This window comes from Pangasianodon hypophthalmus, chromosome 3 (assembly GCF_027358585.1).
Source record: "Pangasianodon hypophthalmus isolate fPanHyp1 chromosome 3, fPanHyp1.pri, whole genome shotgun sequence".
NCBI lineage: Eukaryota > Metazoa > Chordata > Actinopteri > Siluriformes > Pangasiidae > Pangasianodon > Pangasianodon hypophthalmus.
Window position 1 is genome coordinate 18,538,688 of NC_069712.1, and position 25,517 is coordinate 18,564,204.

The 25,517-nt window shown below is 38.2% G+C and overlaps 1 protein-coding gene across 6 annotated transcripts in view; it reads left to right on the top strand.

Annotated features, from left to right (window-relative positions):
• dlg5a (discs, large homolog 5a (Drosophila)) overlaps nucleotides 1-25,517 on the top strand; it is a 45,283-nt gene that overhangs the window by 3,131 nt on the left and 16,635 nt on the right. For 4 of the 6 annotated variants that reach the window (XM_053232533.1, XM_053232529.1, XM_026932946.3 and 1 more), the window contains exons 2-10: nucleotides 15,526-15,594; nucleotides 16,866-17,028; nucleotides 17,972-18,115; nucleotides 19,036-19,219; nucleotides 21,317-21,573; nucleotides 22,693-23,005; nucleotides 23,290-23,520; nucleotides 24,107-24,291; nucleotides 24,436-24,561. In XM_053232533.1, coding sequence (XP_053088508.1) covers nucleotides 15,526-15,594; nucleotides 16,866-17,028; nucleotides 17,972-18,115; nucleotides 19,036-19,219; nucleotides 21,317-21,573; nucleotides 22,693-23,005; nucleotides 23,290-23,520; nucleotides 24,107-24,291; nucleotides 24,436-24,561 — 1,672 coding nt within the window. The remainder of the gene's footprint in view (nucleotides 1-15,525; nucleotides 15,595-16,865; nucleotides 17,029-17,971; nucleotides 18,116-19,035; nucleotides 19,220-21,316; nucleotides 21,574-22,692; nucleotides 23,006-23,289; nucleotides 23,521-24,106; nucleotides 24,292-24,435; nucleotides 24,562-25,517) is intronic. The other 2 variants (XM_053232530.1, XM_053232532.1) reach the window with 1 other exon arrangement.

The following is a 25,517-nucleotide window of genomic DNA, read 5'->3' on the forward strand; positions in this document are numbered from 1 at the left end:
ACTTGTCTTAGTTATTCAGGCTGAAATATTTTTAAGGCACTTCTTTCATTACTTTTACTGTTAAATGTGTGTGATGTGATGATTTCATTTTGACCATTTCGAGCGTTCGACCAAGATGAACCACATTCCCCCAAACAGCTCCGAACAGACAGATGAAAGCCTAAGCCCTCTCCCTTGCTGGCTCACACACTCACGTGTATGATGAGTTACAGTGATTGCGACCTGCTCTGAAGTCATTCTCTCAAGCTGCCACTGCTGAGCCTCAGCTCTTTTCACTGCCAAGCCTCTCCATACACACTCCCACAGTCATGAGCACACACACACACACACACACACACACAGGCTGGGAGTGGGAGCTGTGGAGGAGGGGAAGGTTTGGTTAGTGTAGGGCAGTGTGGTGGCTGCTCCAACTGCTTCCTCATGCTGGCTGGAGAAGCTGCACACTGCATGTGGCACTGTGTGTATTGAACACACACCATCGTAAATCAACGTAAATAGGGAGGCAAAAGATCAGCATTGCAAATCATCGAGATTTATGTGCGATATGATAATTAAATGGGTGTGCTGAAAACATCTAAAAATGAATTATTTTTTGTGACCTCTGAGTGGACTTAGCCTAGACGTTTGACTATTTTACAGCTCTTGCGTCGTTTTTACACTGTTGGTGCGATGTTTGCTCTGAACTGTACACTAGACAGTCACGTTGATTTAGATCAGAGGTGGCAGACTCCAGTCCTGGAGGGGAGCAGCACTGCAGAGTCCTGCCTCATTTAACTCACCCGTTTCAACTCCTCAGCTAATTAGCAAGTCTTTCATGAGCTGCATGTGGTGTGGTAAAAGAGGGGAAAAACAAATCTCTGCAGGGCCATGGCCAAAACCTGATTTTGACACTTCTCCCTTGAACATGTTAAAGACGAGGTTATCCTGGTATTTCTGACCAGCTCCATCCCCGGTCCTCCAGCCTAAAGTATTTATTTGATATGATGTATAGACTAGATCTCTATCACTGGCTGGATTGTGGGAGTTGGCTCTGTAAAATGTAGCAGGGAGAAACCATCCATTTCTGTTTTAAAATCAAGTGGTTGTTTAATTTGAAATGGCTTGTTCACAGCAGGCCAAAGGGTGACTCCTCCATGCAGTCAAACAGAGGGCTGAGCAGAGACAACAAGCCGTTTGTTTTAAGCTGAGCTACCTCAAAGTGCACAGTCAGCAGCTTGCTCTGTTTATGGACCGTGGGGGATGTCAGTTCGGATCCCAATAGATCCAACTCGTGGATAGAGGGAGTTATGGCAGGACAGTGTGTCACACTTGAACACTTTTGTCCTTTTCTTATTCTCTGTAAGAGGGCACGTTTATGTAATAATTATGTTATTATGATTGAATCAAGGAATCTGTGCAAATTTGCTAAGGTTTAACATCTGCTTTTGTAGCTTTGCCAAAATTATCAGTCATTTTAAACACAGAAAAAAGTTTTATTTATTTATTTATAAACAGGGGTTGAGAAATCATAATTTTATTACACTAGCCTACTGGACATGTGGAAGTGCTAATGTGATGTCCAGTTCCATGTTTTTTTTTTTTGTTTTGTTTTTTTTTTTGCTCAGAAAACTAGCGGCTGGATTAATGATAGCTAATGTAATGCAGTAAGGTGTGGGGAGCTAGTTACATGCATTAATACAGACTAAGGGAAACAAACGAATATATGATCATTCTGTTCTAATAAAGTTTCTAATGCAGCATGTCATGTGTGCATCACAAGTCAGCAAGTCATTGGGCAAGGTTTCAGCTATGAGATGAGAAGATATTTCAGTCTGACTAGCTTATTTTCTCTTAATTACATTTAACTGTGAAGTGACTGTTACTTATAGCCGGAGCGGTGGCATGGTGGTACAGAAGGTAGCGTTGCCTCATCACACCTCGTGGTTCGAGCCTGAGCTGGGGTTACTGTCTTCGTGGAGTTTCTGTGCATATGGGTTTCTTCCAGGTTCTCTGGTTTCTTCCTACCAGTGAATCAGCTTATGAATGTGTGCACTGACAGTGTGTTCCTGCAGTAGGCTCCTGATCCACCGCAACCCCGAACAGGATAAACGTTACTGAGAAGTGAGTGAGTTATGTGACAGCTTTTAGTTGGGCTTTATTCTGCAGGATTTATGAAAAATCTGTCTATCCTCTGTATGTGTTAATTAATCTGCCTAGTAAAATTCGCTCTCCAGTCAACCACCTCACACCTTGGCTGATTTGGAAGCATGCACTATAGTTACAGCATTGAGGTGTGTTACACACTCACTGTCCTGGTTGGCCTTATGCAGTGGATTTTGCTCTACTTTTAGCTGCTGTTATGCGTCTAATTCAGTATCTGCAACTCAGCAAGACGGCCTTTTGTATAACTGGACCTGACTAATATAACCTAGTGCACCAAACTGCTTAAATGAATATGCTGCTAATGTTGGCTGGCTTTGTTTTGTATGAATTGCTGAATATTAATTGTAGGATCTTTTGAAGTGTAAATTTGCTATGAGTTAGTGTTCATTTATATAATTTAATCATAACTGAAAAAGGGCTTAGCAGTCCTATCCAGAATAATATGTTGAATGTGCATACACTAAATTAAATTAGCAGGAATAGGTTCTTGTTGTGTTTGCAAGGTGTTGAGTCTGGTGGCATTGTCTGCTATGAGTCAGTACCATCAAAAAATAAAAAGACTTAATTACCATTTGCAAGCCATCCCAAGCTTCTTAATTACTGAGTAATGCACAGGAAATGCCAAAGTCTAAATACTGGTTGTGCAGCAATAGAAATAAACAGTGCTGTTCTAAGTTCCATCAGTGCTGTAGTCAGGACCTGATGCCTGACACTGGACAGATAGCTGGCTATAATCAGACCCTGTAATATAGGCTTTCTGAAAACGGGCCCACTAATCTGCCCACGGTTGACTGACCTGACACATGTAGCTTTTAGTAGGTTAAGAGCAGCTATTAAGCATGGAACAGGCAGTAATGCACAGCTGGGTGTGCTGTGCTGAACAAAGGGAAATGTATTTTAGTGTGGTGGTGAACCTTATCTAACCTTCACTACAAGGAACGGATTGACACACTATCACCTGATGCAACATGGATTTCGTTTAATTTAGACATATTGAACTTGTTTGGGGAAGTGTGAGAATGTTTGCTCCAGGAAATTTTTATCCTGTACTGTTCTAACATGACTGTATCCTATGCTATGCCTTGCTTAGAAAAATTTCTGCCAGCATTTGATATGACTGACCTTGTTTATTTATGCTGACATGTAAAATGTGAGCTTCAGTTGTAACAGTTTGTGCTATTTAGCAAAGTAGGGCAAATTTAAATGTGGCCAGTTGGCACTTTTAAAGGACCATTACTCTTATCAAGGTGACAGTGCAGTTAGATTTAATTTTTTTGCTGTGAAGTGATTTATAGTGTGTGTATAAATGTCGTCCCACTTATAAACATTTTTAAAATTACACCTGCACATATTAATGGACGGTATGATGGTTGATCCGATATACTGGTTGTTGTATTGGTATGGAACACTTACGACAACGGGTGTTGATTATTTTCCAATAACGCCATGCCCCGAAGTGTTCTATTCCTCTTATACCACAGCAATTTGCCAATAATTGCAATTTGTTTTATTAATTAAAGATTGATACTTTTTGTACTTTTTATTTGTTTGTAGTTATTGTTAAAGGAGCAGTAGTCAGTTTTTAATTTCTTACAAATATCCTGCAGAATTGGTAGGAATAACCTGAAGATATGTAGAACATTATAAAATTAATGGTTAAAGCCACTGACATAGCACAGTATATAGTGTATTATGTGGCTGAGAAACCCTTTTGGAGAACTGCGGGCCATGCTCGTCTGTGTTTACATGGCCGTCTTGGCAGTAATTTTATAGAAATGCCTCCAGTGCCCCTTCAGTCCAAATATGGCTGAAACTGGTAAGTGCCCAGTGCAGCCAGATAATTCTCCTGTGAGCAAAAGAAAGAAAGAAAGGAGAAAAAAAAGGCTTAAAGACAAAAAAACGCAGTAGAACAAGAATAACCATTGGCAAATTTCAGAGATGGAGAAATTAAGTACTGTAGAAGGAGACGCGAAATTAGTGATGTTGCTCTTTGACAGCTTTGTAAACAATCTGTATAAAGCTTTGAATTGTTTGAATTGCCGGCTTTACATAAAAAAATCAGATAGATACGTTTTTATCACTTAGAGCAGCTGTGTTCAATCTTCTCCGAAAAGGGCCGGTGTGGGTGCAGGTTTTCATTCCAACTAAGCAGAAGCCACACCTGAGTCTATTGAAAGCCAAGATCAACTGATTAAACGGGTGGAATCAGGTGTGGCTCCTGCTTGATTGGAATGAAAACCTGCACTCACACTGGCCCTTTGCAGAGAAGACTGGGCACCCCTGCCTTAGAGAGCCATGTAAGGCAATGCTTAGGATGAACCTACTTGCATGTAATGTTGGCTAACTCCTGTGCAGCTATGCTAACAATGCTAATAGCAATAGGTTTAACATAAATACACCTGAACCTTCTTATCATTCAAGTCCACAAAAGCCATCAAGTGCAGGGGTATTAGCTGTATATATTTAAAAGGATTATATGGGGAAAGTGAGCTTAGAAATGGGCCTGTTTGTCAGTGTCATATCTGTACGAGATGTGGTGAGCATGAAAACATCACACGCCTACAACTGAGGGGCGTATGGTTAAAGAGTTGAGTGTGGTGGAAATGGTTGGAAACTGTTTAGCACATGATTTTTCTTCCCTTTTACTTTCTTTTCCCATATTGTTTTCCATCACCCATCTTGTCCCGCTTCCACAACCCCTTTAATTCAGTGTCAACTGTGTTTTTTTTTTTTTTTTTTTTTAATTTGTGGTCAAAGGTAACATGATGTAATTTCATCTGCTTTTGTAGTTGGTGATTATTAGATTACGTTGCTGTCCAGCCATGTTTTCAAAAGTGAGAAGGTCTCTTCATGGGTGACATCATCTGATATGTGAGAGCCTTATGCTGCAGGCACTTCGCTTTTCCTCCTCTCACCAAAACTACTGTAAATATTGCCATGTCATGTGACCAATGCTCAGTCCTGATTTGTTGCTTCTCCTGAACCTTGCCCTTGGTGCCACAGCCTTGCCATGTGGCCTCATGGGAAACTGCAGTCTCACTGAACAAAGGCTTCCTGGGCCGTGTGGTGCCTCTGTTCCTGAGCCACTGTGCACTATGTCTTTCTGCTGTCTGGGAGAGAAAAGGGGGTGACTTTGAGCTGGGCTCACTCCAGATTTAATCAAACAGCACTGGCTTCTTCAGGAAAGAAGGAACACTGCCAGAACGAGTTTGATGCAAACGCCTGAGATGTGGGTAAACAGAATCGTTTGTCAGACTGACTCTATAGCCATCTCTGCAGGCCTGGCATGATGACAGGCAGGATTTCAGGCTGTCAGTAGTAGCTGAGCTGAGCTCTGATCTATTCATTTTGGAATACAAATAATCAAGACTCCTAAATTTTCTCTGATCAATTCGAAATTAGTATTTTGAATCAGATTATTCTGATATGATGGTATGCACTGATAAATAAAAGCTTAGAAAAAGCAGGATCTGTTGTGTTTTGGAGACATTAAATTTGTTTAAGAGGCTCCCGAGTGGTTATAACAGGAAAGCATTCGCCCTGTCGTTGGGAGATCGAGTTTGACACTAACCAGGCATTGACATCTATGAGCTCATATATGTGGAAGAGGGCAGATGTTTTGTTCCTCCGTGTGTGTTGCACTGTCCTCTGACGCAGCATGAGCAGCAATTTGAAAACGTGGTAGTTGGCTTCATGTGTCCTCCCCGGTTTGTAGCTGTCTTGTGACGGGGGAGAGTTGGCTAAATGGTTGTGAATTGACAAGTGATAAATTAATATCAATAAAATGTATTAATCTTCCGTAATCAAAATAGCATAATTGGGATCCTTCATTAGGCAGGATCCTAGTGTAAGGGCCTCTTAATCTTTTGGTATGTCAGTTCTTGTCTGTAAGTTTCTTGTTCTTCAGAATTTTATATTTACTAAGCTATGCCATGAGTGTGGTATTTAAACTAGAGTGAAATCCTGGATATCTAGTAAGACAGCTCTATTGATTCTAAACTTAAATAGCAATATGTTGTGACACCTTCTATTCCAGCACATATGATAGCTTGTCTTGCATGTTATCCAAACTGTTGCTGGAATTGCCTTCACTGATTTATATATAAATGTCTATGTTTATATCTGTAATAGCAAGTAAAATGACACCCTTAATTGTAGGGTGGTTTGATATTGCCCAAAAAAAAAAAATCTTTGAAATTTTTTTTCAACTTTATGAATTATTCTCCATTATGGTTTAACTTATTGTTCTCACATAATGAAATTATTTTATTAAAAATAATTTATTAAAATTGACTTTGGAAAATGTAGATGTGCAAAAATCACAGCACCATCTATAGCAAATAGTGCAAACAATGGTTCTTTTAAGGAAAGGATATTTAAAAAAAAAAAAAAAAAAAAAAAAACATGGTTTGCACTATTTGGTATAGATGGCGCTGTTACTGTTTTTGCATAGCTTGGTGAACCCTTCTTTCTCGAAAGAGTAAATGGGGACCATGTCTTTCGTGACATTAAATATCCCCCCAACTGAGAAGTCAACTTGGTATTCTTCTAAAATCTGAGTTCCTTAAGAAGTAAAACATCTTATCTTTAAATGAGTTATTCTCTATATCCAAGTATTAGCTTTAGATTAATCAACATACAGACATATTTGTTTATGTCTAAAACTATACTGTAAGACTATACAGTTTTTTATTTGAGAAAGAAAATAAACAATGGATATAAAAGTCTACACACTCCTGTTAAAATGGCAGGTTTTTGTGAAGTAAAAGAATGAAACTAAGATAAATCATGTCAGATCTTTTCCCACCTTTAACGTGAAATTACATTGTTTTTCACTTTACTTGTATACTAGCAAACTTTTTTTAGGGAAAAAATAAAAATAAAAAAATACAATAACCTAGTTGCATAAGTGTGCACACTCCTGAACTAATACTTTGTTGAAGCATCTTTTTGATTTAATTACACCACTCAGTCTTTTTGAGTAAGAGTCTATCAGCGTGGCACACCAAAGATTTTTCCACTTTTTCTTGCAGAAACATTCTAGATCAATCAAATTGTAAGGGCATCTCCTGTGCACAGCCCACTTCAGGTGACACAGATCTTTGTTAGATTCAGGGCTTCAGTTTACTAGCAGACACCTGAAGGTTTTGCGCTAAAATCAACTGGTGTAGCTATTCATGATTTCCTCCACCGTGATAAAACCCGCAGTTCTGGATGAAGAAAAGCAGCCCTAGAGCATTATGCTGCCACCACCGTGCTTCACCGGGGGTATGGCGTTCTTTTGTTGATGTGCTTTTTTTTTTTTTTTTGCGCCAAACATAAGTTCTGGAATTATTATGCCTTTTGAAATTGGTCTCAGCAGAACGTAACACATTTTGCCACATGTTTTGGTGTGATTTACTTGAGAAAGGGCTTCCGTCTAGCCACCCTACCCCATAATCCAGACATGTGAAGAATATAAGAGATTGTTTCAAATGCAGAGACTAATCATATATTCCTGCAGCTCCTTTAATGTTGCCGTTGGACTGTTGGCAACCTCCCTGGTATTTTTTTTTTTTGTCTTGTGCTTTTATATATTTTGGAGGGATGTCCTGTTCTTGATGATTTTCTCCACTTGTTGATGACTTTTATGGTGTTCCATGGTACAGCTAATGTTTTGGAAATATTTTTTTTGGACCCCTCTAGTGATTGATTCCTTTGACAGTGAGACCCTGGAAATGCTTTATCAGCTTTTTCAGCAGTCAGATGAAACCAAGAAAATGTCAAGAAAATCCTACAGACACAGCTGGTCTTTATTTGGGGTTAATCAGATTAATTTCATTGATGACTGCTATATGATAATTACTTTTGAACATGAGATTGAATGTGATTGGTTCATTCTGAACACAGCCACATCCCCAATTATAAAAGGGTGTGCTCACTTATGCAACAAGGTTATTGAAATGTTTTTTTGTTGTGATACTTTGTAATTTCACATATAGGGTGGTAAAGTTCTGACATGATTTATCTTGGTTTCATTTTTTTCACCAAAACATTATATATATATTTGTGTGTGTGTGTATGTATGTATGTATGTATATGTGTGTGTGTATATGTATATATATATATATATATATATATATATATATACACAACATTTTGAAAATCACGTTAAAACATTAATTCAAATTAACCGAAAAAATCGCCCAGCATGAATTTGCTAAGAAACACCGATAATTTTTCTGCACTCCATCTATCAGAACAGTGAATAAAGCAGCTGTAACTTGGCTATTTCTGTGCAAACCAACTGGGAGTAACACAATATTTTAAGAAACACATTCATAGATCTATGCAAATGGCACTCTGGTTGGCAAGTGTTGCAAAAAAGTGCACATACTAAAGCAGGAAGCACAATGAATTTATATTTCTGATCTCAGCACACCTATACCTAGAGCTTAGAACATGTTCATATTATTAAGCAATTGTCATTAAAAAAAAGAACACTGAAACGAGAGAAAGACATTAAATCTTTGAGATTATTGTAGGCCTTCCACTTCAGGACCCTTTCTCCTCCCACTTTTTGTGAACAGTGCGTGCACAGTGGTGCCAAGATCATGTCTCATTATCAGTTCTCCTGTACTTCACACAGAGAGGCTGCAGCAGAGCCGAGCTCTTCTCATCTGCTTACACCCTCATAGCCTCAGGAGACATCAGCACTCTTTCACACTGAAGCTGGATGATGAGAGAGAAATGCACAGATGTGCAAAACAAGCCTTGATTTAGCCTTGAGAGAATACTTCAGAAATTGCAGCAAGGATTTTAAGAGGGTGTGTTTTGGAGAATTTCAGAGTGTATAGCCTCCTAGTGTATTGGTTTCTCAGTGTATGGGTGTAGCCTAGTAATTATTGATGAAGGCCTCCTTAAAAGAAAACATATAGGAACGAAATGAAATACTTTTTGGATGGATAACAGAGTGTCGAATGAATGAATGCATACAACTATGTAATCACATTTACTTGAGTATTTATAAGGGGTGTAACAGTCCAACAATTTCGATTGATGCACCATTTTAAAAGTCACTGATTGAAGTTAATGCAACTATCATGATTGAATTATTACTGAGAAAAGGACAAACAACTGGAGTGTAAAATTTATTCATATTTTTAAACTAATGTGTAAATAATTCAATAGGCTAGCACAGTGATTTGCTGGTAACTCTAATGCTTTTAATATAGTCCTTCATTATGTCATTATCATTTGTGAATTAACAGTAGGCCTATCCCAGATTCTGAGCAAAGTTCGTCACATATCAGTCATAGGCTTCTAAAGCGAATCTCATCTCATCATATCGTATTGTGGCAAATTCAGTGGTATTGTCAAATGTTAAATTGTTGCCTTCTAAATTGTACCATATCGTGTGGAAGCCTGAGATTTACACCCCTAAAGTTTATTGCATCATAGTTGCAATTTTAATGTAAATATCCATCACCCAGTAGCAGTTAGTCTCTGTGCTAAATGACCTTACTCTAGTAAAGGAGCACAGGCACAAGCTTTTGCCATAAGGCTCAGGAAATCAATGCTAATTTCAATCAGTCAGATACTTTCATTGGATTTCTTTAAAAAAAAAAAACTGGCATCAATAAACCCAGAATCAAGACTTCTGCTAAATCTTGTCTGCTTGTGTCAGTCGAGCTGTCTGAGTTCAACTTTCATGTGCACTTCAGTTCTGTGCCTACGAGAAGTGAAAACACTGAGTTTAATGACTCTACAACACAGCATCAATATACTACAACAATGTGAAACTAACTTATTATAGCTTTATATTATGGCTGAAACTAATAATTATTTTGATATTTGTAATGAATAAATCTCTCATGGCATGAGAATATTACCAAGAGCTTACACTCACTGAACACTTTATTAGGAACACCTAACATCTGTTCACCTATTCATTCATGCAGTTATATATTCAGCCAATTGTGTGGCAGCAGTGCAATACATAAAATCGTGGAGATACAGACCAGCAGCTTCGGGTAATGTTCACATCAACCATCGGAACGGGGACAAAAAATCTGATTTCAATGAGCTGCAGTTCTGCAAACAGAAATGCCTTGTTGATGAGAGAGGTCAGCGGAGAACAGCCAGAAAGGCTACAGTAACTCAGATAAGCACTCTGTACAATTGTGGTGAGCAGAAAAGCATCTCAGAATGCACAACACATCAAACCTTGAGGCAGATGAGCTCCAACAGCAGAAGACCACGTCGGGTTCCATTTCTGTCAGCCAAGAACAGAAAGCTGAGGCTGAAGTGGGCACAGGCTCACCAAAACTGGACAGTTAAAGACTGGAAAACCACAGCCTGGTATCCATTTCTGCTGAGGCACACAGATGGTAGGGTCAGAATTTGGTGCCAACAGCATGAATCCATGGACCCAACCTGCCTTTTGTCAACACTACAGGCTAGTGGAGGTGGTGTAATGGTGTGGGGAATGTTTTCTTGGCACACTTTGGGCGTGTTAATACCAATTTCGTTGCTGACCACCATGTGCATCCCTTCATGGCCACAATTTACCCATCTTGTATTGGCTACTTCCAGCATGATAATGCACCATGTCACAAAGCAAAAGTCATCTCCAACTTGTTTCATGAACAATGAGTTCATTGTCCTTCAGTGGCCTTCCCAGTCATCGGAATCAAATCCAGTAGAACTGTTTCTAACATCTTGTGGAATCCATGCCGTGGATTGAGGTGTTTTGAGAGCAAAGGGAGGACTTACCCAGTATTAGTATAGTGTTCCTAATAAAGTGCTCAGTGAGTGTATATAGACCACTGTTATTAAATTAGACACCCAAACTTACCAAGGTATTGTATTCTGTACATTCTTTTTTTTTTAAACTGTAACTATATGTCAGTGGACCAGTGGTGTTAATCGCTGGGAGAAGGTCTTACCTGCTTTTCAAGCCCTGATTTCTTCAATACCAAACCAGCCAAATTCAAAACAAAGGTCAGTATCTGCTGGCTGTCTCGCTAACTGAAACACTCTGAAGCTAAATTCATTTTGTTCGCTGTGTCCATGCTAGGTGAATCATCTTGAATTTGTGGAGTCAGTGAATTGAACCCCAGCATCTTTGCTGTGAGCCAAAAGCTGGATGGCGAATTGTCACACAATATACGTTAATAACATGCACTGTGTACCTTACAAAAATGATCATAGCTTTCAAAGTAAAAAAAAAAAAAATAAATAAAAATAAAATTAACTACTTACTTTGACTAGCAGTTTGTGTTTAATCTGTGTTCTTTAAAAATAAAATAGTTTAGGGATAAAGTAATTAACCTGTCTGTGCATTTCTGCTGAGAGCATATATATTTAACAATATAGCAAAAATGTCAGTTATTAGATAAAAATTAATTAATTTGATAAATAATGCTTGTATATGTTGATAAACATATAAAAAATATGCAGATCTTGGATCATCAAATGGCAGCCCATGAAGATAACTTTGCAGCACCTATTCTAGCTAAGGCATCTGTCTTGGCTTACAGTAACAATATTCTGTTGAAGTATGTAACCAATAAAGGTGGCATGTGATTAAAAAATATGTAATGAATAACATTAGGGAAAAAACCAAATAATTTAGTGTAGTCATAATGTAGTTACTTATATTTTATAATTTGCCTGTTTTTTGCTGCTCTCTCACTAGCTGGTGTCAGATCGACTAGTACAACGTTTGTTAAACGTCACTATTGTTGTTACTATGAAAGTTCTATTACTTTTGTCCAAACTCAGACATGATCAAATAACCTTTCATATCATGTTTTCATTACATTTTTAAATAGTTTCACTAGTGCTGCTTTTTTAAATGACCAGCACGTCTGCATGGTGCTCTTTGAAATCTGAAAGTTGACAGATGACACCCCAGTGTTTGTATTTATTCATTTATTTATTTATTTATAGCAACAAGCTCAGATGAGTGATGTATATTTTCTTTCTCAAACAGCGAACTGTATAGTCAGTGTTTTAGATTTAACAAACGAATATGTCTGTATGTTGATTAATCTAAACCTATTACTTGTATATACAGTATAACTCATTTAATGGTAAGAAGTTTTACTTTGCTTATTTTTGATGCTGCCATGTTGATTTGATGTTACTCCATAAATTGGGAAGGAACTCGGATTTGAGAAGAATACCCCAAGTTGGCTTCTCAGTAGTGATGGCATTTCATGTCGCGAAAAACATGGTGCCCGTTTACTCTGTCAAGAAAGAAGGGTTCACCAAGTTGTGCAAAAATAGTAACAGTGCCATCTATAGCAAATAGTGCAAATAGTGCATCAATAGCAAACATGTTTAAAAAAAAAAAAAAAAAAAAAAAAAATTCTTTATTTAAATAATAAAAAAAAAAAAATACTTTGTTTGCACTGTTTGCTATAGATGGTGCTGGTTGAAACAGATGCTATAGATGGTTCATAAAATTGAAAAAATCAAGATTTTTTTCAGTATTTACCAGCCCTAATTGATAACCATCTAATTATTTTAGTATCTTATTTGATTATTTATTTCTTATTTTTTCAAGAGGACACAGCGGAACCCCAGGTATCCGGGATTGTAACATTTTTGCACAATGCTTATGCATTTAAAGCTTTTTTTTGCTATTTGAATATACCCTTTTTTAAATGAAAATATATAATAATGTTATCAAGAAGCTTAAGAATGCAAAACTACCAATAGAGGCTAACATATAATAATCTCACATTTTCCATAATATTCCTAAATCCTCATGACTGCTCCTGATGAATTAACGCCATGTTCAGTGTTTAATTCTTGTTTATAGAATATAGCCTTAGTGTGACCGAACATGTGAGATAATGCCGGAGAAAATTAATAACCTTTCACAGTGTAGAAAAAAATCTCTCTGCTTGGACAGAAGTAGCTGGTACGGCTAAGTAGTTATATTCTGGAAGGCATCATTTTTTATGTTTGTGGTTTTTCTTACCATTACTGCAGGCAACTGTGTGGTAGAGTATAAAGTAGTAGGCAGTGGGTGATATGACAAAAATATATCTCGATTGTTGAAGGCATTTCTATGATACCTGATCATGATGTATAGGTTTGCTCACAAACTGCCAGCAATACAGTTATATAATCATTTAGAGTTAGAAAATGTAAAATATATTCAAGAATGAAAAGAAGAAAAAAAGTAAACTTTAAAAATTTTACAGATTACATACAAAATTTTAAAATCAAATGAGCTGCTTTCAGTCATTTTGAAATTAAATTTATTTAAAAAAAAAAAAAAAATATATATATATATATATATATATATATAAAGATGACATGATATCTCACGGTGCTTTCACATATGCAATGTTTAGTCCATTTGAATCTAACTCTGGTGCGTTTTCCTCTTTGGTGCGGTTTATTTCTGGAGATTTGGAATAACCAACGAAAAGAGAAAAGAAACATTGGATACAATACACAAAATGTTTTCAACCAGTCATTACTTTAATTATCAATTTTGTTCTGATTTGGACTCAATAAGCAGACGAATAGGTGTGAAAGTTCCCTCAGAAAACTACTTTATAATAACAATAATTTATCACATATCACACAGAGAAGTGTATATAGGTAGTGACTGTGGCACCCAACAAAACAAGACACTGTTACTCTCATATGGATGCAAGCAGGCATGTTAATTAAGATTGGTGGACAATGGGCCTCATTTTTCAATCTTTTAGTAAAGCTGTGTTTAAATGTTTGTGTAAGCCAAACCGAACTAAAATTTTCCACCAGATTTACAAAAGTATATATACTTATATATACTATATAATGCATATACTGATCACTCATTAAGTGCAAAACGCATTTCTGACACAGCTCATTTGCATTTAGTGACGCCCACAAAACAGAAAAAATTTCAAGTACACAGACAGTTGTGAGCACGACATGAACGATCAGGGTAAAGGTTGAAGGTCAGACATGGAAACTAAGTTGACTCACCTTTGTCAATAAAAATATTTTATAATATACTGTATAATTCGGCTTACAGTGATATTTCTTTTGTCGTAACTGAATGAATATTTGTAGTATGGATTTGTATTGGCTCGCTTTCTTTATTTTTTTAAAAATATTTTCTAATTAATGTCAATAACATAAAATGAATGGTTTTCACAAAATATTCTCAATGATATTCTTAGTCCCTGACCTAGTGAACTAGCATGAGGATGTGTTTTTGATAGAGACTCCAAGGCACTTTTGTAAGTCGCTCTGGATAAGGGCGTCTGCTAAATGCTATAAACGTTATAAACATAAGCAATGTAACGACAGTTTAAATTGCTTATTTTATTATATAATCAACAGTATATTCCAGATATAAAAGTGCAGTAGCTAATCCATGCAAATTATATTATTTGAAGTCGAGCAAGTTGCACACACTCAGGAGCAGTGGACACACTCATGGAGCAATGTGCAACGATTTTCTGAATTGAAGGGGGGTGTTCATGAATACCAAACTTCTTGTGTAAATGTTCATACAAAGATTTACTAATTAGTCTCTTTGTATCTAGCTTGATAAAAGAGGCCTATTGAGAGCCGACGTGGTGTTTTATTCCTTTATATGATACTGCTTCCTTTGACATTGAAGCAAATTGGTGTTTACACCAGGCAAATTACATAAAAATCCATCCCCACCTGAGAAATTAGAAAACCATCTTAACAGGTTTTAAATAAGTTGTTTGTTTATATTTGGATGAAAGGGACCATCTGAGTTTCTTAATAAAATATAGCAGGAGGGTGAAAACAGCTGAAAAAAAGATGAGAGTGGGGATGGGTTCCTTTGAAATATGGCCATATATAGCTCCACTTTAGTGCCAGTCTGTTGATGTAAAACATATCGGTTGATGCTGTCTCTGCTGTTCTGTTGTATGCTCAGTTAAAAAAGGAAATAATGACGCAGTAATACACGTTTTATTTAATTTTAATTAAAAATTGCATATAACCTATTTAAATACGAATGGAAGCAAATGAAAAATAAGTTTAGTTATTTTTGAATAATTGAATATATGAATAAGCACAACACTAAATTTTTTATTTGAATATTTGAATAAGCACAACACTAAATATTTAGCACTCTTGCTGTTAGCTTACTTGCCATAACTAAATATACTAATTAAACTGTATGCTGTTACCACGTGTATTTGGCAGACAGCTGTATTATCTGCGTAGTTGAGTATAATTCCTGGTATTGTTCTTAGAAACCTGCACAACCACACATAACAATGAGTGATTTATTTCAAGTTAGTGACATGATTATGAAGAACAGTTCCTTTGAAAAGGTGGCTTTTTTTTTTCTTGGTTATGACAGTGGAGTGTTCTTAATCATATTGCCCTCTTTCCTCTCCTGTACAGGGTCTACTTACAGTGTCCTGTCCACAATGCCATCAGATTCAGAGAGCAGTTCGTCCCTCAGCAGTGTTGGTATGTTGGAGGCCTATCACTGGCCTTTTCACCATTTGCAAATTCGCATAGCCTTGCACTATGTCTGTGTGTGTGTGCATGTGTGTAAATGTTTGTGTCTCAGGCATCTTTACCAGCTCCAAATCACCATTTTATTCTTGCCAAAGCGAAAAGTTGCTAATGAATGTTGTGATGGCCAGGCTTTAGTGTGTTGGGAAGCAGAGCACAGTTTACCTGGTTCAGTGCCAGAGGAAGAAAATATGCAAACTCATTGCTGCTCTGTGGTTGTCTTCTGTCTAAATGAGTCAGCACAAACCTTTGTACAAGGTCTGAATGTTTTGCCAGAGAAATCTACAGTGGTCTCTGCCTGCATGGGCTGTCTGAGAAGCAGAGTGAGGAGGCAAAAGAAGAAAACAAAACCCTCCTGTGTGATTCTTTCAGGCTTTGACGACAGCTGTTCTTTGCTTGTCTCAGAAAACCAAAGTCTTTTCAGCACTTCTGAAAAGAAGACACACCTAAGTTTAAGCAGGAAGCAAATGTGGTCATTCCTGTCAGATTAATTTCCCGTAGGACATTCAAGAAAATCAAAAACAAATTCAATTCATAGAGCAGACAGCAATTTAAAAGCTTTGAGGAAAGAGGCTGAAATTGTCATTTTCAAATGATGGGCTTTGTCCTCTGCCTTTATCGTGTACATAGATTAAAATCATGAATCTGAAATACTTCTCTAAATATTTGCAGCCGATTGTCATGGCAAAGACCAGACGATTGAAGAGGAATGTTTGACGATTGAAGAATCTTTTTAAGGTCATGATTTACATAAAGTGTACAGAATGTCTGCTATTTTACCTAGGGTATGTGGCTGAAACTTGAAAACCTAATCAGCCCTTAGAGGATAATTAAAATTAAACTGATGGTTTGTTCCTAATTAAGTCCTAATTTTAAGTGATAAAATCAGCATTCTATCACTTAGTCTAGCAAACATTTATTATTTCCTACTATTTTAAGAACTGTTATTAAAACTGCCCCTTGTTTGGGCTGCTTTTCTAAGAATGTTAGCAGTGTGTCATGACTCGTGTGTCATGGCTTGCCGTTGCACAGATTTCAGCTCACTAATTATGAAGCCCTTCATAAACCGGAACTGTCACTGAGTGTGCTATATTGGGGTTCCAAAGGACCTGTTTTAAAGCACTTTGTTGTGTGAGGTTTGGCTTTTTCCACCTGCTGTATAAACTCTAGTGTTATTGCTTGGTGAAGGTGCCTTTGCCCCGGTGACGTGCTCAATGTTGCAGGTTCCAAAGCCTCCTCGCCTCCGCCTGCGCTCAATGACAACCGTCCGGCCAGTGAGAACGGAGACGCCATCCTGTTCCAGCTGAGGCAGGTGACCAGGGAACGAGATGAACTTCGCAAGCGGCTCGCTCTTGCCTCGCCCGGCACTACCTTCGACGACTGCAGGTGCCTCTCTCTCTCCTGCTCAGGAACAAAGCTGTCTAACCCTGCGATCACACTAGCATGCAAAAGTCACTTCCAACACATGTCGTTTGTCTCTGGTGGGCATGTGGTGAGAGCTTCTGTTGTTCCTTGTGGATGTGCTCTGTCCAGCGGTCCGAAGAGAAACAGTAGCCACATCCCGTTTGTTTAAAGTGTATTTACATTTGATTTACATGTTATGTGCTAGGCTTCATGCAAGCTTTGTTGGCAGCTGAACAAAGGAAGTTTAACTGTACTAGCTTTGTAAACTCACCTGCTACATCCTTACAAGCTTTATTTTTCTTTGTAATGTGTTTGTACACATTTTATAACAGGATAAAATGAAACCATAGTTACTTCTTTTTTTTCTTCATTTTTGCATGTCAGAGGGTAAATGGGAACTAATTGGAGCTAAAGTCGTGAGTGGGAAACTAAAGAAATGTTGAAACATGCACACTGTAGGATTGGAGGAATCATTTGAGCCAGTCGTTTGGAATTGTTTCTCTATCGTGTCATACAAAATTTGCATAGAATTGAGAAAATCTCATTTTAACTGTTGTGCTTTTGCTTTGTCGCTTGCCACTGTCACTGAAATTGCAGTTGTGCACATACGTAGAAAATGAATGGTTGCCTGTCACTTTGTCCCTTGTTTGTGGGAATGTAGAATTTTGAAGCTCCAAAGATTTTGCAGTTTATTATCAAGGATGTGACACAGCATTTAGCTAATAAAGCATAAATAACAATCATAAAAACAACATTCACACTGATATAATTCCACCAGATTTGTTTCTTATATTATATACTGGTACATTTTCTCTCAGTGATGCCATGCCTTAGCATACTGCAAAGTCTGTCCTTTATCTGTAAAGTGAAGCACCGTTGCAGAAAGAGTGAGACAGCACTGATGTATTTCTCTTGTCTCCAAAAGGCCAAATTCCAAAGCCAGTCACGACTATGAGCGGCTCAAGACCCAGTGCATGAAGGCCATGGCAGATCTACAGTCTCTGCAGAACCAGCATACCAAGACCCTTAAGAGGTGTGAGGAGGCAGTGAAGGAAGCCGACTTCTACCAGTCAGTATTTTCTAGTATTTTCTACTGCTAACTGTAGGACACAGCTTTATGTGGGTGTGTGGGGTTTTCCTGCAAAGTGGGAGGCAGGGAGGGTTGCTGCCACTGCTAACAACCATCCTCATGTTTATAAGAGGGAGTTTAATTAGTAAGTGTTTTTATGGCTCTGTTGCATGCCTGAAGACACAAGATGTATTCTATTAATGTACTGGATTATTTTTGGGTTTTCTTTCAAATGATGTCTGCTTTAAGTAGCTTTAGTTAAAGGGTTGGTTTCTGACTAATGTTTCGGTATTAATCTGCACTTCTGCAGGCATCCAGACATGCACAGATGTGCCAGCTACAGTAATTCTGGGTATTATGTACTCATGTAGGGGCACGTGGCTGCTTGCCGACATCTCTACTTGATTGGAACATGTATATACACATGGAAATGAGCAAATATGGAACATTATCACATTGTGTACTGCTTCTTATGAAGGCAATGCCAATGTTGATGTAAATGATGCACTTTCAGTTTTTGGTTGAAGAGTAAAACATTTCATCAGAAATTTCTATTTAATACAGTAACTGGTTACACATCATTTTGATTGTAATAAAAATTAGAAGTGGAATCGAAATTATACCAAAAGGAGATGCTGGTCTGATGAATAAGATTTTTTCGTTTCCACTACTTGTTTCCACTGACCATTGTTGTGATATAGACACAGGACAATGCAGGGTCCTGTTGGGTCCCATGCAATATTGTGCAATAAACTCGTATCATATACCTGGGCATCCTGGTGCATCTGGGACCCTTGTCTCATTTAAAATGCAGATTTGAATTTCAAGTGTGAACACAATAGGTCAGCCTAATTAAATGCCTGTTGTACTACTGGGCAGTTGGCGTTAGAATTCATAACAGATGAACTGAATTGTTTCAGCATGCTGCACAGTCGTCTCCTGAGTGATCAGTCTCAGCTAAAGGAGGAGATGGAGGTGATGAGAAGAGATAATGCTCAGCTAGTAAGAGAACACAACCATCTGAAACAGAGCTGCGAGGAGCTCAAGAGACTGCACTCAGAGGACCAGAAAGAGGTGGCTGATATGAGACTCCAGCAACAGCAGGTATGTCTGTAACAGATGTCCAGCACGTATCCAGCTCTGCACAGTCTACTCCAGGGAACAGGATGGCACAATTGATGGCAGAGTTTATGCTGGGAAAAGTTTTGGTCTTGTAGTATACTGGTTGCTAAACTGACAATGCTGATTACTGTTAGTGTAAGGTAAGATAAGATTGAATGTTGATTTGTAAGAGCTGCACAGTAATGTTGTTTATTATTTAGTTTATAGATAGCCATTTTAGACAAGGTAACACAAGATAATATGAAAGGTTTTGCTGAGAATTACATATAGGGGTCAACCAGGAAGATGCCCCTCCAGAATTATTTCACATCATTTTTTCATTCAGTCTAGTATTAATAGTAGCTGTAAAGAATGTGTTGTGTCCTATTTACCGATGTGTCTTTCTATTTCTAATGTAAACACTTGAGATGACACAATACCAATTTTTCTTTTCCGATACTGGTACCAACACTAAAACCTTGAGTATCAGCTGATACTGTTACTGCTCCAATATTGTTTTAAAAAAATAAAATAAAATAAATAAATAAATAAATAAAATACTAACCTTTAAAATCTTTCTTTTTTTTTTTTTTAACCTGAAGCGCTTAACAGTTAAACTTGTTGACACAAAAATCACTTACATTGTAAATATAATCAAGTATAAATATAATAAAATCAATCATCAAAGAAAAAAACATGTAAACATTTCCAGTTTCCAGCTCCAGTCTTTGCCATTTGTTACAGGATCCAATATCCGATATGTTTTCTCTGATATCCCTTCCACTGTTTTTTGCTTGTATCAGCCTGATACCAATACTGGGTATCGGATCAGTGTGATAGTGAAAACACAACAATTAAGCTAAACATCTTGTTTAAAATGCATCTATTTTCACTATGTGATGTTGAAAAGCTTTTTGATATTGTGCTGTATTTGTTAATTTTCATTTCCAAATATTCTCAGTGTGGAATTTTCTATCTGCAGTGTGTTAGGTTCGTCAAAATATTGATTTGTGAAATAGGATTTACAGAAAGCCCTCAGGATAGGCAGAGAATGTGATTAATTTGTCATTACATTGCCTCTTGTAAGTAGTACATGTAGGGCCAAATGACCTGTGAGCATTTTTAAAACACACAAGGGTGTTTTCCTGTCCCTGAATCCACACATGATAAGCACCATATCTCTCATCTGACCTTAAATGGTGCCAGTCTTAAGCTGTTGATATTGGAGATTATTTGATGAGATGTAACTGTGTAAACATGGACACGTCTCCCTGCGCCACTCATATTGGCTTCCTGTCATGACTCCGGTTTCATTTTTTTTTTCCCTCCTGCTGACTGATTTATTGGGCTTCCTTCCAGATTAAAACTGTGGAAACGTTCACGGGCTGTTGGCTTCTTCCCCAGTGTCTTCTGCAGAGGTTTTTATCCAGCAGTGAGGCAATAATATGATCTTGATGGTGTCAGCAGTAGAGTGCAGGGCCACTGTGTGAGCATGGCCTGTGTGGTTTGTGTGATGGGAGCTGCACTGACAGGGCATTTGATGTGTCAAATGTGCGGTGCGTCCTGCCTTGCCCAAGAGTGTTAATAAACACATTCTGCACACACTTCACTCACAGTGAAAAGAGCAGCCTGGAAGGCTGTTTGACAGATGGAAGTGGAATCTAACACACTTACAGTTGCTCAGTATTGCAAGAAGCAGAGTCTTGGCCCAGATGCCTGTCGTTCAGTGTGTTAGTACGAGAGTGACCTTTCAAGGTTGACCTGAGGCACACTGTGATGTGACACTTTATTGTTTACATATACGTGTATAACTGACAAATTGTGCTATCATTTATGGTTTAGTGTAAAACTTCTGGAAAGTTTAATCCTTATTGCACTTTTTTTTAGGAAATATTCATTATATTTTGATGACTCATTATCAAATATAAAACCAGAAATTGCTTACTTTGTGCTCTGCTGCTGTAGTGATGCTGTCCTGTTCTTTAATGCATGGTTGCCATCTGGTGTTTGGATTATGTATCTTATTTTGGCCTTTGAGCAAATAAATTTTTGCTCTCATATGTAAATAAAGGATGGATTGTCTTGTGTTTTCCTGTGTAGGTTATTAGGGAGAATGGGTCCTCAGAGGTTCTGAAACTCTATGACACTGCAATGGATAGGCTGGAGGGGTTGAAGAAAGAATATGACAACTTGAGCAAGCGATACAGCGAAAAGGTAGCCAATCACAACACAGATCTGAGTCGACTGGAACAGGTGGAGGAAGAGAACAGACGGCTTCAGAAACAGACTGACACTTTGATGAAGCAGAGGGATACAGCCATGCACTACCAACAACAGTACTCAGCCTCTATCCGGAGGTAAGAAGCAGATTGGGCTTGAGACTATACATAAAAATACACTGTGGAATTGCCTCTATTCTGAATATGGTCATATTTTTGCCTGCCAAATCGATCATAAAATAACTGCCTGAGAAGAGGGAGGAATTATATTAAAACAACGACTCATGGATTTGGTAAACCTGTCGAATTATTGTATTTGTAACACACACGTATACCTTGTTTGGAAAATCTTACAGGTGCTAGATCTCTTTATTGACTAGAGTGAATAACACTTTTATATCTCTGAAAGAGCAGACTGAAGTTCTTAAATATGCATCATCATTATAATAATTTATTTGCTTTTGACTGATACTTAAGTGCTAAATTACCTTGCTGAGGCTGGCAGGAGAAAAAGTTCTCTTATTGGGTGTTCAGGAGAAGGGAAAACGTGTGTGTTTCTCATCCTGCTTATTTGTTTTAGCTAGTGATGTTTTTCAGCCAAATGCTCAGGCACACCCCTTTTCATTTAGAGCTGACTGTTTAAACAGATTCACAGAGGCAGGACCATGGTAGCTGGGCCAGTTGGATGGCCAAGTATCAAACTGCACAATGCGGCACTAAATAAATATTATGTCAAAAACCTGTACTGATACAGGTAGGTGGAGTACTAATGGCTTCATATTGTTTGGTGCACTGTGTTATTTGAAACACAGTTTTTGGTTGCTTTTTCCATGATACGCTGCTGTCAGCTGTAGTTATTTTTTTTGTTTTCTGCTGAGAAAGTAATAGAACAAATCCCAAAAGCCAAACATCAATATAAACATTTACAAAGTACGTTTTTTACAGTAACCCGCCGTCTGCGTGCATCCTCGGACATTTAACACCATATAAATACAACAATTACTCATAGCACAGGTTCTTAACCCTGTTTGTTGAGTATTCCTGCTCCATTCAACTTATCAGCTAATTAACAGCCCTTCCTGAGTTGCGGTGGGTGTGTTATAGCAGGGAAAACATTAAAATGTACAGGACAGGTGGTACTCTAGGACCCAGGTCGAGAACCTGTGATTTATAGAATGAGTAAGTTTATTTAACCTTGTCATACAGCATCAAACATCAGTAAATAAAAACTCTTACTGTTTGCTTGTACCATGTCAGGTTTGATTCTGTGCAGCAGGAGCTGAATAAAGCTTCAGCTCAGAATAAAGAGCTGCAAAGAGAGATGGAAAGGCTGCAGTCAGAGATAACGCGTTACAAGAACTTCCAGCTGAAGGCGGTGAAGGATGCTGAGAAGTACAAGGAGGAGCGAGACTCTGTGTTTAATGAGTACAGGCTGATCATGAGTGAAAGGGACCAGGTCATCAAAGAAGTGGACAAGCTGCAGACAGAACTGGAAGCAGCTGAAGCTCGCCTCAAAAACAACTCATCAGAGAAGATGGTTGCCAGCGAGGAGTTGGAAGCACTCAGACAGGTAACAGCGACGATGCTGGTAGAGAAGGCTGTTTTTAGTGAGAACAATTTGCAGGTCACAGAGAATAAGCATTTGTGAAACAAGTGATCGAAACAAGCTCCATGTGTTCTTGCTTTGTGCAGTATACTGTAAGTTGTCATGACTTTGATTATAAGCCCTCATACTGTAGTGTCCTAAAATATTAACTCATGACCTCACCGGCCTGTGAGTTGGACAACTTTTATTGGTCAGATAAATAATGGAGCGTAACATGTTGCATTTGCTGATGATATTGTACTTTGTAGGAGCTTAATTCATCACTGGTGGATCGGGACCGAGCCATCTGTGAGCGTAACGAGCTGCTGGAGAAATACTGCCATGAAGTGAAGGATAAAGCAGAGGCTCAGAAAGAGCTGAGTCAGGCCTGCAAAGACATCGAAACTGTGCGTGAGGAGCGAGACGTGGCCAGGAAAGAAAGAACTGAAGCCATTATACAGAGGGACCAACTACTGCGGGAGTACTACCAGGCCAGACAGGTAATTGCGCATAAGCTTATGACACCTGTTAAACTGAGCAGTTTGCTATTTAGTAATAATTATGAATTAATATTGAATTTAAAAAGTAAGTTAAATTCTATTATTGTCTCGTAAGTTTCTAAATTAAAAGGTTGATGAGTTTCCAAATTAAGTTTTATATTTTTGGTTTATTTGTTCTAATTTTTGAAGAGCAATATTTGAGGTTTTATTTCATATGGCATCTGTCTGTATATGCTTGGAAGTAATAACAGATACATCCGTACTTCTACCTTTTGTCTTCTCTGGTCCTAGTATTTACAGGAATAATATATACACACAAATGCAACACAATCATATTACAGCAACCAATTATCTTTTTTCTATTAGACATAAAATGGTAGTCACCATTTGCTACTCAGCTCCATTAGAGGGCCCTGACTGTTCTGATTAGATTGATGATTGTGCGTTTCAGTGGGTTTATGTTTGTGGACGTGAAAGCATAAGAAATGTTTCTCAGCTTATAGCAGGAGACAGAATAATATATTCAAAGTGATAAATGGTATGTCTTAGCTTTATTACCCAGCAGCTAATTTTTGTGTTTGAACAGAAACAAGACACAGCCACTCTGGACATGGAGCGTGCCAATAAAGAGATCGAGGTGTTGAGGAAGCAATGTGAGGCCATGTCTCAAGAGCTGAAGGAGGCTGTGCAGGAGGCTGAGGTGGCGAAATGTCGCAGGGACTGGGCCTTCCAGGAAAGAGACAAGATTGTGGCAGAGAGAGAAAGCATCCGGTACGCTCACAGTTCCATAAACACAAGTGACATCATTGATGCTTTTTCCTTCCACACAAATGAAATAATGACATTCACAAATGGTTTAATTGGATTACATGGCCCCAGTTTTATTGCAGCATTATTTTATACTCTGTGTGGCAGGACTCTGTGTGATAACTTGCGCAGAGAAAGGGACCGTGCGGTTAGTGACCTGGCTGATGCCCTGCGCAACCTGGATGACATGAGGAAACAGAAGAACGATGCTGTCAGAGAACTGAAAGAACTGAAGTGAGCACTTTGGTTCATCTCTCTTCCTCCTGAAACAGATTTGTGCTGTGGCTTGTTGGCTACTTCTGTTGCCTCAAGCTCCCTCTTGTGGCTGGTTAACGTACGCCGGATATTCAAGGTCCCACAGAGTCTTTAAAGTCAGTGACACCCTCCAGGCTTTGCTTTGCTTTAGCCTATATATCTTGGTGACAGTTTGCAAGTATTCCCCTACAACTTGATCATGTCACCCCAACCCCCCAAACACTGGAGATGTGGTCTTGAGGCAGCATTATATCCTCTTAAAACTTTTTTTTTTTTATTTTTATTTTTATTTTTTTTTTTTTTTAGTTTTACTTAGTCTTATCAATTTGATTTAACAATTTGATTTTGTATGAATGTATTTTTCCAAAATTTCATGTTTAAGTAAAGGTGGGAATAATACGTCATGTCTCGTATCCCTTATGACTAGCTATTTTTTATTTTGTAAGTTAGTTGATGCTGACTGTCCTGTCTAGCCCTAGTTGAACTCCATAGATTCTTTTCTGTCAGCTCGAACCAGTCTGACCATTCTCCGTTGACCTCTCTCAGTAACAAGGCATTTCTGTCCATTCTGTCTATTGCACCATACTTTATAAACTCTAGAGACTGTTGTGCGTCAAAATCCCAGGAGATCAGCAGTTACAGAAATACGCAAACCAGCCTGTCTGGTACCAACAATCATGCCACGGTCAAAATCACTGAGATCACATTTTTTCCCCATTCTGGTGGTTGATGTGAACATTACCTGAAGCTGCTGGCCCGTATCTGCATGATTTTATGCATTGTACTGCTGCCACACGATTGGCTGATTAGATAATAGTATGAATGTGTAGGTGTACAGGTGTTCCTAATAAAGTGCTCAGTGGGTATAGTTTTCATTATCTGTCATTATGAGTGACCCGCAAAATAAACAGGGCTGTTTGGTAGTACACGTTTCT